The following is a 17,661-nucleotide window of genomic DNA, read 5'->3' as shown; positions in this document are numbered from 1 at the left end:
TGGGGGGGATCGTGCCATTTCTAAGAGCTCCCAAGGCATGAGCCACATGTCTGTCTAGAACTATACCCTCTATGTAGTAAGTGCTCAGTAATGATTGTTAAGTGCAATTGTTCAATTGTTCTTTTTTCCACTTGTTTGACAGGAGGAATTTGAACATACTATAAATGATTATTTGGTATCTCCTGATGGACAATTTATTCTCTTAGAATACAACTATGTGAAGGTAAAAGAAATGCTTTCTTACTGTGACATTTAAAGAATCTTATGGGTATGTTATTTTATAACTGATTTCCAGTCTGTGAATATTTAAGGTTGACGCCTAAGTACAGAGAACAAACTGAGGGTTGATTGGAGGGAGGTGGGTGATGGGCATTAAGGAGGTACTTATGATGGGCACTGGGTGTTGCATATAGGCGATGAATACCTGACTTCTGCTCCAGGAACTAATATAGTACCATATGCTGACTCACAACATTTAAATTAAAAAAAAGAGATTGACACCTAGGTAATATAATAGGCACTAAAAACTCACTAATTCAGCATCAAAAGAAGAAATAGCCATTCTCATTCATAAAAGGTAGGTCCAACAACTATTTTAAAAGAAATTCATTTTAGTGTTTTTAAATGCTAAAAAGTATAAATAATGTATTATAGATACTAAAAGCATAAGTTAACAAAGGAAACTTGTAATTTAAAAGCAAGCTTCCATGTCTGATTTGCACAGCCAGTAATAGAACCCCTTATTTCCTTTGTCTCAACTTTACATAAAGTAAAACTCTCAATAAGTATTTACCTTAAAAAGAGTTGTACTTCCTATCCTCCAGAAGAGACTGTGCAAGGTGACTCAGACCACCTTGCAGCCTTCAGGTGTCACCATATACAAACCATTCTCAAGGGGGAGCCTCAGCCCAACATCAGATTCTCCCACCTCAGGAAAGTTTACTCACGTATCCTCTTCATGGTCAGGCTGGCTGCAGATCGCCAGTACCTTTAACTGCAGCTTTTTAGTTATTCCTGAATTTGAAAACTGTCACCAAATACAGGAAGTTTTGAGATTTGTAGGAAACATTAAGGCAGTGGGGGGAGGTTGTGGGATGTAGGCAAGGAAAAAATGAAACAAGATAGGATCAGGAGGGAGACAAACCATAAGAGACTCTTAATCTCAGGAAAAAAATTGAGGGTTGCGGGGGGAGGGTGTAGGATGGGGGAGGGGGATGGGGGGAAGGTAGAGGGTGGGGAGGGGGGGAAGAGGGTGGGAGGGTGGTTGGATGATGGACATTGGGGAGGGTATGTGCTATGGTGAGTGCTGTGAAATGTGTAAGCTTGATGATTCATAGACCTGTACTCCTGGGGCAAATAATATATCATATGTTAATAAAAATAATTTTAAAAAATTTAAAAAAACCCTGTAGGGATATTCTGCTTTGAAAACAAAATACAACGCTGGGAATCCCCACCTTTACCCTTCTATTCTAGAATAAATAACAAATACTGAGAGGCTTTATCTCATACCCCAACGCTTCTTTACTCAGACAAAGCAAACCATTTCCTACTCCACTTCCCATTCCAATGTGGTAACTTTGAATCATAGTATTTACCCTGAGCTCACAGTGTCTAGCTCCATTTCCTGGACATGAAGACTCTCGGATTATACTACTAACCCTATCAGCTGGGAGCCGGTCAGAATCCTAGGCCAACTTCAACACATCTGTTCCCAATTAATGGATTATTTATTTAATTCAGTGGTTTTTATTGGTTTCTGAAGATTAAAATAACTTGATAGCTTATAAAATTCCCAGTGGGCAGGTCCAATCCCCAGATTAATAAATTATAACCTCTGGAGTGAAGCGGACATCATTTTTTTTTTTTTAAATGGGTAGATTCTGAATGAGCAACCAGGGTGGAGAACCACTGAATAGCCATTGCCCATGTTCAGGACAAACATATAAAGACAATGAGGTGAAGGTAGAAACAGAAAGGTAAATACCAGCTCAATTTACTGTTTAGCCAAGTTCAGTAAGTGTCATATGTTGTATTTCACTGGTAGACCTCAGTTGGACAACCATCACTGGTAGTTTGTATGTATGGAATCACTGGAGTTTCCATGTGCATTTAGCTGCTTTTGCTGTTTTCCTCATCCCACGTTGCTATTCCTTCATCCCACTGCCATGCATGCATTTCAGGCAGTCCCTACGTGCTCCTTTTAAAACCTAGGGTGGGTTATGTCATGCCTGTGCCTAACCCCTCATGACCAGTGGTTTCCCATCACTTTCAGAATAAAACACAAACTCTAACCACAGCATCCTCAGAAGCCTGTGTGACGGGACCTCATTCCGCCCTTGCTAACCCATCATCTGTTACCCTCTCTAGACTCACCGTGCTTGGCCAGTGCTTCTCACCCCCTGCCTGAACCTTGCAGTCACCTCTAGAGGTTTTTAAAAATGCAAATGCCTGCAACCTACCCCACACCAACTAGTTCAGTGTGGTGATGGGGGGCAACAGCAGACAAGGGTTCTCCTATAACTTAAGGGCTCCCAGGTGATTTAGTGGTCCGAGAACCTTTAGGGGCACTCTTCAATTTTCTCAAGCATCATTCATTCCCATCTAAGGGCCAAAGTATTTGCTATTGTTTCCTCCTGGAACCTTCTTCCGCTGATTATCTAACAGTGATTCCTTTTTTAGTAATTCAGGTTTAGGCTTTCTTAGATTGCTACACCTAACTTTGCCCCCTGCCACTCTGTTCTCCCACACTCCACCATTCACTCTCTATCACATTAGCTTATTTTACTCTCTTTATACCTTTGATTGCAGAGCACTAAATTGTAAGATTATTGAAAGTAGAGCACTCTATCTTCTATTTTATTTCTTAAAATATCCACTAGAGTTTTCTGTACAGCATACATGTGCAACTTAGAATAATTTCCAGTCATTGCCTCATGCTCCAGAATGAGTCACAGTTGCAACCCCTAGCACATGCGGACAATATTCCAGTTGACTAATCGGTTCTCAATAAATTTACCCAAAATAAAGAAAAGTCAATTTTATGCTCTTTCCTTGGAGGTCTGCTGTGCCAAGTTCTTTAGATTCTACGCCATGGCTTTTCCATGATAGAGTTAGTGCATTCAGAAAGAGCAGTATTACTTCTATGTTGTACCCTACAGCCTGCTATGGATGTTCCCCCAGCATCTCCATTCACTGCTGAGTGCTCCAGAGGTAATAGTTGCAACAACTATGATATGTTGACAATATTCTAAGGCCCTACTCAGACTTCACATATATTCTTACGACCCTCTCATGAGATTGTGGCTGACATCAGCCGCATTTTCCTAGAGAGAACATTGAAGCTTAGAAAAAAATTTGCCTGATATTACACAGCAGAGGCTGGCCTTGGTCCATTTAAGCTGCTCTAACAGAGTACCATATACTGGGTGGGTTAATAACCCATCTATTTCTCATAGTTCTGAAGTTGAGAAAGAAGTCCAAGGTCAAGGTGCTAGCCATTTCAGTGTCTGGTGACATCTCACTTGATGGAACATAGTTGACCGTCTTCTCCATGTCCTCAAATGGAGAAAGGGCATGGAATATTTTTGGAGTCTCTTTTATAAAGGAACTAATCCCATACATGAGGGACCTACCCTCATGAGCTTGTTACTTCCCAAAGGCTCACTTCCAACATCATCACACGTGGCGGGGGGGTTTAGGATCAACATATGAATGACAGAGGGTGGGCAACAAACATTCAGTGTATAGACAGACTTGAATCCAGATTAGAAGCTCCAAATCTTGAACTCTTAAACGTAATCTTTCCCAACTTTGTGCTTCAACGTCTTTCTGCTACGATGCTTTTTTAACCCCTTCCCTTTGTGGCAGTTCTCTGTTTTGATACTCAGTCTAAGGATCAACTTTTCTCTCTCCCCAAGGCCTGATTTATGATTCTGCTTCTCCCCACCTACCTCTGTTAGATGTCCTGTGGTTCTTTCCTTGTGTTTACTTGCCCATATGTATCCCCCATTCAACTAGGAGCTCCTCAAGGAGATTGAGCCTGTCTTATCCAGTAATGCCTGATAGAGGAGAATTGCCAAAGTTTCTAACCTTAATAGAAGGATGAGTCTGTTTCAAAAGATGAAGTGAACATTCCAAACTTTTTGGGTTTCCTTTTGCATCTCATGATGGATCTGTCATCCTGAGTGATCTCAAACCTTCTTAAACCTCTTCATATTTTTAGCCTGTAATATACACCTTTTGGCTCTTTTAAGTAGAGTATTCAAAGGTTTCCCAGGAACAAGCATGGATTGTGTCAAAATAATCCAGGATTTTTAAAAAAGTATGACTTGCAAAAAGTAAGGTCTTAATACATAATTGTTGACATGAGAGGATAGAAGGATGATAAATGATAAGTGGGAAATACTCTTCAAGGTTAGAACCTTTGGCTTGTATCGGCCCTGTCTTATACAAGCTGGGTATCCTTGGAATACCCATTTCTTTGACTTCATTTTCATGGGTAAAATTTTATTTTTTTGTTAGTTTGGCTTATTTTTTGAACAGAGACTATGTGACTTGCACTAGATGAGACTTCAGATTTAAAGATGAATAAGACACAATTTCTTACATCTAGGATTATGGTAGGGCAGACAGACATAAAGACATGTTATTTCTTTTTAAATATCTTTAATGTATAAATGCATCCACATATAAATATAATTTTTCATAAATGCAAATCTGTGTGCATGTGTATGTGTATGTGTATGTGTGTGTATATATACATTATCTATATATATATATATTCTTCAGTCTTATCTTTTTTCCTCTTATGTCTGTCTCTCCCCCACCTTTTCTCCAAGTACCACATGTTAAGAACCTAGTATATCTCTCTCTCCATATTTTATATTTTCCCCTTATTCAAATAATTCTATGAAGATAGATATTATTTTAGTCATTGCTTATTCTATAAAAAATAAAATCCTATTTTCCATACTTTTCTGTAATTTGCATTTCTCAATGCTTCTGTGTGGAACTTCTTCCAAGTTATCTGGCGTAGCTCGAATTCGTTTATTTTTAAATTAATAGACTTAATTCTTTTAGAACAGCTATAGGCTTAGAGAATATGAGTGGAAAATACAGAGTTCCCACATACCTCCTCATCATCTCCCCCCAACCTCTGTCCCAGTTTCCGATATCATTAACATTTTGCATTAGTATGATACATTCATTACAATTGATGAGCCATTATTGGTACATTATAACCAACTGAAGTCCATAGTTCTCATTAGGGTTCATTATGTTGTACATTCTATAGGTTTTGGCAGATCTATAAGGTATAATGACATGTATTCACTATCCTGGTATCATAGAGGATATTTTGCTTCGGCTCTTCATCCCTCCCTTCCTCCAAACCCTTAGCAACAACTGATCTTTTGATTGTCTCCATAATTTTGCCTTTTCCAAAATGTCATATGGTTGGAATCATACAATATGTAATCTTTTCAGATTGGTTTTACTCACAGGAAAATATGCATTTGAGTTTCTTCCATGGCTTTTTGTGATGTAATAGCCCATTTCTTTTTGTTGGTAAATAATATTCCAATGTCTGGATGGACCATAGTTTGTTTACCCATCACTTATTGAAGGACATCTTGGTTCTTCTAAGTTTTGGCAATTATGAACAAAACTAAAAATTTGTGTGGAGGGTTTTTGTATATGTGTAAGTTTTTAATTCCTTTGGTTAAATAACAAGGAGTTTGCTGCTAAAGGTATTTGGGTTTCGAGTTTTTTGTGTGCACATGTTTTTACTTATTGATTCAATATTTTTTTAGGTATAAGACTATACAGATTTTCCATTTTTTTGTCTCAGTTTTGATAACTTGTTTTCCAAGGAATTTGTCCCTTTCTAAATTTCTACATTTATTGGCGAAACAATGTTTATAAAAGGTCTTAATCCCATTTTAATCCCATTTTAAAATTTAAGAATTTTAATTCTTGAGATGGCAGTTTAAAATATCAATGGTATATATGTTTCAATGTTAACAGATACTGCCAGGTGGCTTTTTTTTTTTTTTCCCCCAGGTGACTTTCAAAAAATCTGTAGCCTTTTATATTTTCATGATCAAAGTAGGAAAGTAAATATTTCTCCACATCACCAGCAATAGGATTATGGATCTCTTAAGTATTTTGTCAGTAAGATGGTTGAAAAGTAAAACTTGTGGGGCGCCTGGGTGGCTCAGTGGGTTAAAATCTCTGCCTTCGGCTCAGGTCATGATCCCAGGGTTCTGCGATTGAGCCCCACATCGGGCTCTCTGCTCGGTAGGGAAACTGCCCCCCCTCCAAGCCGGCTTCCCCTTCTCTCTCTCTGCCTGCTTCTCTGCCTACTTGTGATCTCTGCCTGCCAAATAAATAAATAAATAACTCTTTAAAAAAAAAAAAAAAGGTAAAAACTTGTATTTTCTTGGACAGGTAGACTTCCCATGCTATGGTTAGGAGTGATGTTTGCCGTGAAGCAACACTTCAGCCCACTCTGATCTTGAGAAGTTTCCTTGGCAGGGGTGATGCCAGGGCTAGGTTACAGATGCGGTCCAGAGGAATTTATACTAGATGTTTTCTAATAATCTCTTCCTAATTCCAAAATTGTAAGGATTGAGCTAGGAATTATAAGACATGATAAAATGTGAGATTTATACAATGTCATATTACTTTACATGTCATCTTGTGCTCGTATAGCAAGTGGCTGAACTGTCAAGAATCACAGAAGTCTGAGATGTCTGTTTTCTTTTATAGCAATGGAGGCATTCTTACACGGCTTCATATGACATCTATGACTTAGCTAAAAGGTCAGTGACTTCCTTATAAAATCTGTAAGCTTCTTTAGTGCAATAACATTTTTTTTAAAAAGGAAATCCCACTGTGATTTATTCATTTGGTAATGTTGCCTTTTCTCTTTTTTCAGGAGGCTGATTACAGAAGATAAAATTCCAGACAACACACAGTGGATCACGTGGTCACCAGAGGGTCATAAATTGGTTAGTGAGTCTCTTCTGTTTTCGGGAAAAAATAATGACTCAACGCTCTCATATGCAGAAGCTACATAACCTGACACAGAGCAGACACTTAGGAAGCAAATACTTCAACATCAAAGATAGTGTTATTGCCTAAAATAGCATTTTACTAGTCTAACTCAGCAAATAGGATTCCTGAAAGTTTCTGAACTACTACTGGAGAATTCATTATTGACTGGGAAAATACCCATTAAAATTTTAATTTCTCTTGTATTCAGTTTGCTGTTGTTTGCTTATTTGTTTGTTTTGGGGGGTGTACCTCCTTCCTGCTGGTTCTGTGACCTTCTCTGTGTCCCTATAGATATACCTTCATGTTCTTAATGCTAGGAGAATGTCAGAAGTGCAAAAGAATCTGAATAGGAAGACAGGACGTTCATTTGTAAACAGAATTCTCCCTCCCAACATCGAATACACTCCCTCAACTCACCTCTCCCAGAATGCAATGGGAAGCAGACATTATTCTGTAGAAATGATCAGGCTCCTGAGTCTTCACAGGCACTTCAGCATTCAAACAGTGGGGTTTGTGAGCTGAGCTGCTTCTTTTTAATATATTGAGTGTCCTTAGAATTATTTGGAGTTATAGCTTGTATACTTAATGATTTTTAAAATGTGAAGGGTGGGTCATCTGGGTGGCTCATTCAGTTAAGCGTCTGCCTTTGGCTCACGTGGTGATCCCAGGGTCCTAGGATCCAGTCCCGCACCGGACTCTCTGCTAGGTGGGGAGCCTGCTCCTCCCTCTCCTTCTTCTCCTCCCCGTGCTTGTGCTCTCTCTCTCTCTAATAAATAAATAAATAAAATCTTTTAAAGACATAAATTAATTAAATAAATAAATGTGAGGGGGTAGTGAATGACTTTATCTTGCTGAAATTGACTAACCCAAGGTAATCATTACATTGACATGTCAATATTATTTGAGGATAAAACAGTTGATAGATATCTTTTAACTCCAGAATAAGATATGTTATAACAGGTTATTACTCACCAATCTGTTTTTCAACGTTTCTAGGCATACGTTTGGAACAATGATATTTATGTTAAAAATGAACCAAATTCAACAAGTCAGAGGATCACATGGACTGGAGAAGAAAATGTAATATCCAATGGAATAACTGACTGGGTTTATGAAGGTAGAGATTTTAAAGCTTTTTCAAATTAGAAAATTTGTAAGTTTTTTTTTTAATAGTTAAACATTTCTCTTAAAATGGAGAAATTCAATGGCATTCAAAATAAGTTGCATTTTTTTTAAATGTCATCAAATCTCTTTAGCCCTCACAATACCAGGTGTCTCCCAGAACAAGGATTTCTTAACAGTGGCTAGTTTTCCTGATGTCCTCATTGTCTCTCAATGCCTCTTGTCTTTAGTCTCCTCCTACAAAGGGCCTTTCTGTATAGGTAGCTTTTCTGCTTAACTGGGGCATAAAAGCTTGCAGATTAACATCAGATGTTTCTCTAACTGGGCCTACCTAACCCAGAGTTACTAAGGAAAGCTAAATACTCCCACAGCATTCCAAGAGCTGACAAAATATTGTCTGGAGGCTGGGGAATAGAGGGGGAAGAAAGCATCTGTTTTACAGAGAATTTGTGTTCATTTGAACTTGGACAAATCATAATTTCCTGTTTTTAAAGCAGGAAAAAATAATTAGAAAGTCTTCTGAGGGAAAATCAGTAAAAATAAAAAGAACTAAAATTATTAAAAAGGATTTTCTCTTTTAGGATAGAGTTTAAGAAAATATTAGAAAAACATTTTTTGCATCTATAGCTGCCAAGGTAAAAGGCATTTTGAGGCTATTCCAGACTGTTCACAAAGTTGCCTAATGCTTATTAAGTTCTCATCCTATTTCATCTTCTTATTTCTTCCTCATAGTTAAAAAAAAAAAAAAAAAAGAGTTTTTCTTCATGACTTAATTTTGGTTCTTACCCAGTGCAAGTCAAGTTCAGTTAAATGACTAACATTATAACAACAACAACAACAACAATCACTTTAAAAGAAAGATAAATCCCCATGACCCAGAAAAAATTTATAATGAAATTTGCTAGCACTTGTCACTTAGCAATTAAAAAACACTTGCTGGACAGCACAGCACAACCCGCAGGACCCCCAAAGCAACCTGGATAAGGCTTCTTCCCAAAGCTGCAACTAGACCGCTCCTCGAAACATCTGAGTATCTCTAGGATGAGAACACACCTAACACTATTAGTCCTTTTTTAGGTAGATAAGAGCTCATTTTGTGTGTTGATGACAAACAGAAGAATGGCTTCCCAGTTCCAGTGTGGGTCTGTTGCTAAAAAATAGGACTTTGGTTCCTCTGGGGAACTTCCTATAATTGGTTTTATATACTTATGAATGATCCATATTTGGAAAGAGCACACTTGTGTCTCCATATATGAGTTCTATCTTCCCATGGAGCATCTCCACTGCAGCCATGAACACTTGTTGAGTATAAGACTGAACGAGTAGATTTTGAGAATTTATAGGTTCATAAGTAAAAGAAGAAAGAAAGTTGCAAAAGCCAGATGGGGCTTTCTGCCACATCCTGGAAGGACACTCACACAGCAGCCTACCCTCTGGGACATGTGTCCCCTGCCCTGCCCCAGAATCCCAAATTACTTTCTTTCTCAATGTCTTAACGTTTTCTTTGTTTTCTTTCATGATTTTTAAATTATTACTTTAGTTAACAAGTGTCTTCTTTTGTAAAAAATAAGAATACTTTATCTCCTGGTTTGAAGTGAATCCCATGACATTCACTCGAAAGTATGAGTATAGTTTATCTAACAAGAAATGAGAATGAGAATTTTGAGAGGGAGGATGAAGAGGGATAGAGAAAGAAATAAGCTTGGAAGATGGAGCACTCCTCGCCCTATGGTAGCTGGGCTGACAGTGGGGGTGTGGGTAATTCAGAGAGTGCCAACTACCTATGAAGGTGCTATGTCAGGTTCTAGAGACACAGGGAAAAAAAGCTATCCAATAGCTGCTCTCAGGGAATTCAGCCCGAGCGGGAGACACAGAGGTCAATCGGTAATTCTCATAGAGTGAATCAAGGGACCTATTCAAGGGCAGACACTAAGTCCAAGGGAAGGTCAGAGTAGCCGGACTGGCAGGTATCACAGGCTATCGCAGGTGAGGGAGGATCAGGGTGTGGGGGAGGGGGTGCCACAGACACTTGTGCTCACAACCAGCTTTGTATCAGAAAGCACTGGAAATCTCTTCCCCCCTTTGTTTTTCTCCCTTCTCCCTACTATTCATTCTCGGAATTTGGAGTTTGACTAGAAGTACTTTTATAATAATGGTTTTAATACATTCCTGTATGGAAGGATATGTTCTATGTACAATTATAAAACAATATGTTCTATATTACCAATCAAAACATAGATATTACCTGCTACCTTTACTTAGAAGCAATTTTAAAAGCCATAATCTTGCTGTAATTGTATTCATTTTATGTAATTTGCATCTTGATCTTAGACTGGAAAATAATGGGTAGAAGCCACAGGAAAGAGTCATCCACTCATTATCTGAAGAAGTTCTCGGTAGAAACCCCTAGACTCAGAGTCATGGGCCTGTGTCCTATCTTATCTCTGGCAATTCATTCTCTTTCTCTCTAAGCCCTTCAGTTGCCTTGTCTGTAAAATGGGATATAAATAGAATAGACTCATCTAGGCATCTTTGTAAAGACTAAATTAGGTAAGTGTTTTGTAAATTCTAAATTACTACACAAATGAAACTATGACATAGGTAGAAAACAGATAAAGCCAGAACAGGCTGCCTTACCCAGTAGGTTTTCTGTTACCAGAAGAACTGAAATAGGCATGGAAAGACATAGAGCATGGAGGCGAGAAGCATGGATTCAAACCAGACAAGTCTAGATTCATTCTGGAGTCAGTCAATTATTGGCCATGTGACTCTGGGCAATGACTTCTCTTTAAGCCCACTGCCCCTTTCTCACCTGCACCATGTGAGGATTACGAGAGGATTACCAGAGATCATAGATGTTGGTTGCATATCAAATCTACCTCATGGTTAGCATTCTTTAAATGTCGGGTGCTCATCATAGTAATTATTACGCTGTGTTACTGTTGTTATTGTTGTTACTGTTACTGCCACTACTATTACCGTTATCATTATTATTATTGAAAACCAGCATTTGGAAGACACTTGTAAAGAGGCCTCAGGAATCAGAAAACTGATGGGGACAGATGATTTCCTAACTCTAAGACTCAAGTTTCTTTACTTCTGCTTCTACCTTCCCCCCTCCTCCCCGACAGCAGAACATGAGGTTCTGTAGATTATATCTGCATAAAGGACTAGGAGTCTCCATTTGGTCTACCTGAACCTTCCATGAAAGAGATTTTGGCATTTTAAGAGCCAAACAATGGAAGTCCCATGAGGAGACGCCATGATAAACACGGGAAAGAACTACATTTGCCAGAGAATGAGAACGAGTCCAACACCCTCCTGGAGAGCAAGACCTCTCCTTCCATTTGCCTCTCTCTTTGACCCTCTTCCCTCACTGTCACTGTAGGCAGCAGGGGAGTACGCTAACCCGCTAGAGTCTTTAGTTTCAAGGCTAAGCGAAGGAGATGTTTTTCAATTGGGGTCTCACGGAGTGCCTTGTCATTCTAAATCCATCCTTCCCACACCCTGTTTGTGCCAAGAGTAGTAAACTGTGGGCACCATATTAGTTCGATAGTCTGGAACCACACACCACCCACCAGTACCCTGTGGGCACAGTACAAACGGAGCCCAGTTGGGGAGAGTATGCTGGCATGTTGACTGTTTGAAAATTAGAAAGGAGAATCAGCCCCTTGTGTGAAATTTACTTTTAGTATGTTTTGCGGCATAAATTTAGAGGATTATAAGATAAAGAAAAAAATGTAGAGCTTATATTAAATATTGTGTGCTAAAATATTCTAAAATGGTCCAACGGGTTACTTATTTTTACAATCCAGATCTATCCTTGAAGATTTTATTTTTATTCATTTGTATTACTCTGAATTTGGAAGCCCAGCAAATGCAAAATGGTTCATTAGTTGAACTCTACTGTAATTACTAAAGCTAATGAGAACAATATTTTGAATGCCAAAGCCAATTTATCAGCTACTTCTTGTAACAGAACAATTTATGTCTTTTTTCAGAGGAAATCTTCAGTGCCTACTCTGCTCTGTGGTGGTCTCCAAAAGGCACTTTTTTAGCATATGCCCAATTTAACGACACAGAAGTCCCACTTATTGAATACTCCTTCTACTCTGACGAGTCGCTGCAGTACCCAAAGACTGTGCGGATTCCATACCCGAAGGTCTGTGCTCCTGTTCACGTAGTGGTTCCGTGATTTGATAGGAAGAGAATGGTTTCATTTAATCCTTTCCTGCTAATGAAAATATTGTCAGTCTCTCTTCAACAGCTTGCTATGATTACTCTTGCTGAAGTCAACAGCATCTGGCAATTTTAAAGTATTTTTATTATCCCAGGAAAGAGTGTGATTTAAGGTTTTGTAATTTCTCCAAAAACTTTGAGGAATGACAAGCCGAAAAAGATGGGGAAAATGCTTTTGAAAGAGGTAGGGGGAATGAGAATATTTCAGTGGAGGAAAAGAGAAGCTGTCCTTGAATCACAAGCTCCTCTTATTTGTAGAAGTTGGAATGTACCCTGGATGAAGTTGAAAAGCTCGGTTACATATCAGGTTGTATTGCTAATTAACCGATTCATAACTAGTTTCAGGGATTCTGGTATAGATTTGGCACTAATGTGAATTTCACACGTCCTGCGTTTGGAATAATGGTCTCACATCTTGGTTTGCAAGGCTGTTCTCCCCCTACGGGATGCATATTTATGAAAATCCAACAGCTTTGTTAAGCAGTGTAAACCGAGGAAGAGGGGGATTTAGAAGGCAACCAGGATTCTTCACTAGTATCATAATATTAATGGCCACAGAATCATCTATAGGAAAATCTAATAGTAAATGTTTCTGCTGTAAGCAACTTGGGAAAAGGGATTTTTATTTTTACCAACTCACTCAATTTGCTTCATGAAGAGCTGCCATTTTAGGAAGACAGAGGAAGTAAAAAGAAAAAAAAGGATCCGAGACTAAATATAGAGATGTATTTTCAGTGGAATGTTATTTTTTGATGAGTGAAACTGGCAAAAAAAAAAAAAAAACATGAAATGCTCTCACTAAAAATATATTATTTCTAACTAATTTGTCAATTGAAGGTCTGTGTGTATATATAAAAAAGTTTTGTAGATTTCTGTCATCATATTGATTGTAAAGCTCGAATGTAGTGAACTTGAATTTGGAGTGCAAATGATGGCTTCCTAATTAGCGTTATTGGCTCTTGGCTCAGGTAAACTCATTTTCCTGGTGGATTGTGTCTTTGGCTGAATCCAGCGTATTCTTCCTAGTTGTCAGCCATTAGACTTTTTGCCTTCTGGAGTCAGAGTATATTTGCAAAATAATAAAATTGATTTTTTAAAAGTTTGTCCTTGTTTGCACAAAACACATTGAGTTATGAACATTCATGATTTAAACAGGAGTTCTAGGGGCTGTCAATAGACATGTTTCTGCCTGAACATGAAAAAGTTGCATTTCATTACTCTCTTTTATGTTCATTTTATCTGTGTTAGATTTATCTATATAGACTTTTAATGTGTCTTGTGATTATAATTTTATTGCTCTAATGCAGACACTTTTGTACAATTGTAAACCTGTGCAAAGATGTGGTATTTTTTGTTCATATCAATTCTGTTACTTTTTTTCCTAGGCAGGAGCTGTAAATCCAACCGTAAAGCTCTTTGTTGTAAAAACCAACAATCTCGACCCAAACACCAATGCAATTTCAGTAGAAATCACTCCTCCTGATGCTATTTCAACAGGGTAAGTGTCTTGATCAGAACGTGTGGGTTGTACAGTTTCACAGATCTCAGGGAGAACATTTTAAAAATGAATGGCAGAATCAAGGGTAGTGTCCCGTGGTGTCCCCCCGCGCCCAGAAGCCCTTCATCAGCCATTCTTTGGTGAGCCCTCACTTTGTGTCTTCATGCTAAGCACAGTTACCGTGATGGGGTCGCACAGTGACTAGAGCTGCCAGAGTCCCGGGAATCATGGAGCCTGCATTCAAGGTGGGGGAGGCAGACAACAACCAGGTGGACAGAAAATTGTGAAAACCATCAAAGCAGGCAAGGGGTTAGTGATGGTGGCGGGAGGGCAGGCAACGAAGCCTTCTCTCACAAGATGGCCTGTGGGCAGTGACATAAGACAGAGGGCCAGCTAGCCACCTCAGTAGCTGGGGGTTCGGCATCCATGCAGAGGAAGAGCATGTGTAAAGGCCCCACAGGGAGGCTGGGTCTGGTGTGTGAGAGGTCCTGCAGGAGGCCAAGCAAACAGAGCCGTGTGAGTGAAGCGGTGAGTGATAGGAGTGAGGTCAGATCACAAGGGCTGTGCAGGTCCCCATGAGAACCGGAGAAATTTAGGGATCCTCATGACACCGACATGCCTCAGGATGTCACTTGCTTAAATAATCGTTGGTGGTTTGAAAGTCTGCCACCGCACACCCTCAGCCCCCTGTGCTTTTCCTGTAAAGATAACCACCTGGCATTGCATGCAGTTTATGGCTGTGAGTTGCTTTCTATTCATTTCTGTTCCTTATGTTGGTTTTCTTGTGGCTTTTAAATAATAACTAGTAGATACTGAGCACTCACTATGTGCCAGACTCGGGGCATTACTACAGGCTTTGTATTAGTCTTAGTCTTTAAAGTAACTCTTTCCAACAACTATAATTATATGCCTCTTTTACAAATAAGGAAATGAGGCCTAGAAGTTAAGAAAATGACCAAGTAGGAGTCTGTATTCAAACCTGTCTGACTTAGAAGAAAGAGCTTACAAGTACTCTGCTAGCTGCCCTTCTCTGTGTGAATTCAACCGCTGCCCTCAGCTTCCTGGAGTTACCATCAGAGCAACATGGAAGCAGCCTTGTCAGGGTTGAATGCACCACATCCCGAATGCTGTAGGCTCTGCTCTGTAGTCATTACTTCATTGACTTGATTAGAAATATCTTTTTAACCTATTCATTTGGAGGAAAAAAATAAATTATCAATAAATTTTTAAAAATTGCTTTTTCTGAGTTTGTCCAAAGGTATAAACATTTACCTGAAGGTTTTAAAATCTGCTGTGTGGCCCCATCCATTCATCTCGTCTATCAATATTGACTGAGCACCTGCTGTTTACGTAACAGATGTCCATAGGGCTGAGCTACTATCTTTTAACACTTACGACCAAGCAGAGGATAGAATATATTCCGATAAATGACCCCAAAGGCAAATACTTCGGAGGCGTAAACAGAAGGGCAGAAACATTTTGAGGAAGGGGAGGTGGGTTTTGATGACCCCAGAAATGAGAGAAAGTATCCTGGGGCATATGTGGCTTGAGCAGGAAAGAACCACAGGGCACAGCCCAGGGGGATGGCCCTGAAGGGGAAGGTAACCCATGTGTGGGGAGTACAGGCTGTTCAGGGAAAGAGCAGCAGGGCCTGGAGGGAACTCTTGGTCTAAGACCAACATCTCTCTGCTGGGAGAATGAGCCATAAGCCCCTACTCTAAAGAACCTTAGATCTGGAAGGGGCTTTAGACCTCACTCGTGGTCTACAAACTGTTGTAAAGATCCAAAGGCTTTTTTTCAAGTGAGACAGTACACAGGAGTGCAGGTCCAGAAACCAACCAGACCATTACCACTCAGGCTGCAGGCACAGGCCTTGTCCCCATCTGCTTCCTCCAGGAGTCAGGATCTTAGACAGAACCTGCAGGCTTCTAGAACACACTGAGAACAGTGCTGTGGGACACAGATGAGCTAACTAAGGCTTAGAGAGGGAAACTCTTTTGCTCAAGGTTTCACAGCAGTCAGCATGGGATCTGGGAATAGGACAGAGGCCTGCACCTGCCAGACCAGACTCATCGAATAATGGGGTTTCGATGCATCGAGTGTTTCCTGTGGGTGGCGACTATGCCTGATGCCCCGCTCACATCTCACTCAATACACCGCCTACCATGTCATTGTCATGGCCATTTCACAGGTCTCCACCTGTGGGCTCTACCCTCCTTAGAAGCCTCATCCAGGAGCTGAGCTTAGGAAACGTGCGCAAGTTCACGGACTTCATTTTGGCCCCGTACAAATGAACCCTTAAGTCATTGTTTGCGGTTCTTTATGCTGCATTCCTGGTGAGAACAGCCTCACTCACTGGGGATATTTTGTGTGAGATGTACTTTACTGAGGAGTCGTTTCTGGAAATGCCTCAGGAATGTGTTATATAGGGAATTATAAATCCAGCTCTGGTCTCTATTAACACCAGGGAGGCCGCAGTTTATGTAAAACCAGGCTCGAGCTCCTCTCTGGGGAAAATGTTCTAGCAGGCGGTGATGCCCCACTTTCTGGCCTCACGCAAACCTCCAGCGGGGCCAGGTTAATGCAGGCAAATTGTGCCTCTTCAGAAACGGCCCAGCACCTTCTGCCGTGTTTTCTAACCATCCACGAGCTCCTGGAGTGTAGGATCGCCCGGAGTGTAGCCCCAGGAGAGTGGGGCGTGTTTCTCCCCTCCTCTGCCCCCGTGTGCCCATCACTCATTTTCCTCCTTGTTCCACACAGCTTTGAGCAGGTAAAGTCCTACCAGAGGCAGGGAGCCTCGCGGCTGCCGTCCCTGAGTTAGAGATCAAGAGGTCAAGATTCATTAGGCCGCTCATTTGTCTTGATGACTATGAGAGGAATTGGTGAGCTCAAAATCCTTGAGAGAAAACAACATATATTATAAAATCATAAACTCCCTACCTGCTTTATTTAGAGCCTGGCTTCACAATATTTATATTTATATTTTATATCTGGTGCCTCTCGTGCAGGACCTGAGACACAGCAAGTGCTCAATGAATATGTGTAGAATCAATGAATAAGCTTCTGTGCGGAGGGATGAGGGTGACTTTATGTGTGTGGAATGGTTTACACAGCCAGGACCAAAGACGACCCTCCAAGTGACCCTGCCTAGCAGTCCCTCTTTTCTGCCTCCTCCCAGCCATCTGCACATTCCCTGTCCTGAGCTAGAGGACTGGGAAGGGCACGTTCTACTGAGGTGACCCCACCCAACATCTGCTGATCGGCTCCGGGGACCCATCACACCCAGCGCATGACCTGCCCCACCCTATTTTTTCTGCTCCTGAGTGATGTGATAGATTAATGCCTCCTCCGAACAGTTGATAATCCTTGATCTATAAAGTAGAGATGTCAGGGTGTGGGCTTGTCCCACAGGAGATGAAGGAACCGGACTGAAACAGCCAGGAAACTAGAGACACCTCAAGACAGGAAGCCCTTCAGGACCCCATGTGCTATGGGTGCTGCCCTCTGTGACGGGCTCCCCCTCACCCCACCTATGCTTCTCCTCAGCGATCTGTCAGCAGCCCCAGGAGGGCTGGCATCCCCATCAGAGCAGAGAGTGGCATGGAGCCCGGGGCCAGCACTGGCAGAACGCCCGCTTCCTTGGGTGATTCACCGAATTAATCACTCCACCGTCTGCGGTTGCTCTGAGGAGTGATTTCTCTCCAATATTCTTCTCAGTCAGTAATGCCGACCTGATGTTAAGT

At 40.6% G+C, this 17,661-nt stretch overlaps 1 protein-coding gene across 2 annotated transcripts in view; it reads left to right on the top strand.

Moving 5' to 3' along the window:
• DPP4 (dipeptidyl peptidase 4) overlaps positions 1 to 17,661 on the top strand; it is a 78,040-nt gene that overhangs the window by 24,363 nt on the left and 36,016 nt on the right. For both annotated transcript variants that reach the window (XM_032355737.1, XM_032355739.1), the window contains exons 5-10: positions 143 to 223; positions 6,772 to 6,824; positions 6,941 to 7,013; positions 8,056 to 8,176; positions 12,183 to 12,343; positions 13,806 to 13,918. In XM_032355737.1, coding sequence (XP_032211628.1) covers positions 143 to 223; positions 6,772 to 6,824; positions 6,941 to 7,013; positions 8,056 to 8,176; positions 12,183 to 12,343; positions 13,806 to 13,918 — 602 coding nt within the window. The remainder of the gene's footprint in view (positions 1 to 142; positions 224 to 6,771; positions 6,825 to 6,940; positions 7,014 to 8,055; positions 8,177 to 12,182; positions 12,344 to 13,805; positions 13,919 to 17,661) is intronic.

This window comes from Mustela erminea, chromosome 8 (assembly GCF_009829155.1).
Source record: "Mustela erminea isolate mMusErm1 chromosome 8, mMusErm1.Pri, whole genome shotgun sequence".
Classification (NCBI taxonomy): domain Eukaryota; kingdom Metazoa; phylum Chordata; class Mammalia; order Carnivora; family Mustelidae; genus Mustela; species Mustela erminea.
Note: the sequence above shows the minus strand (reverse complement) of the source record. Positions and strands in the feature narration are given on the sequence as shown.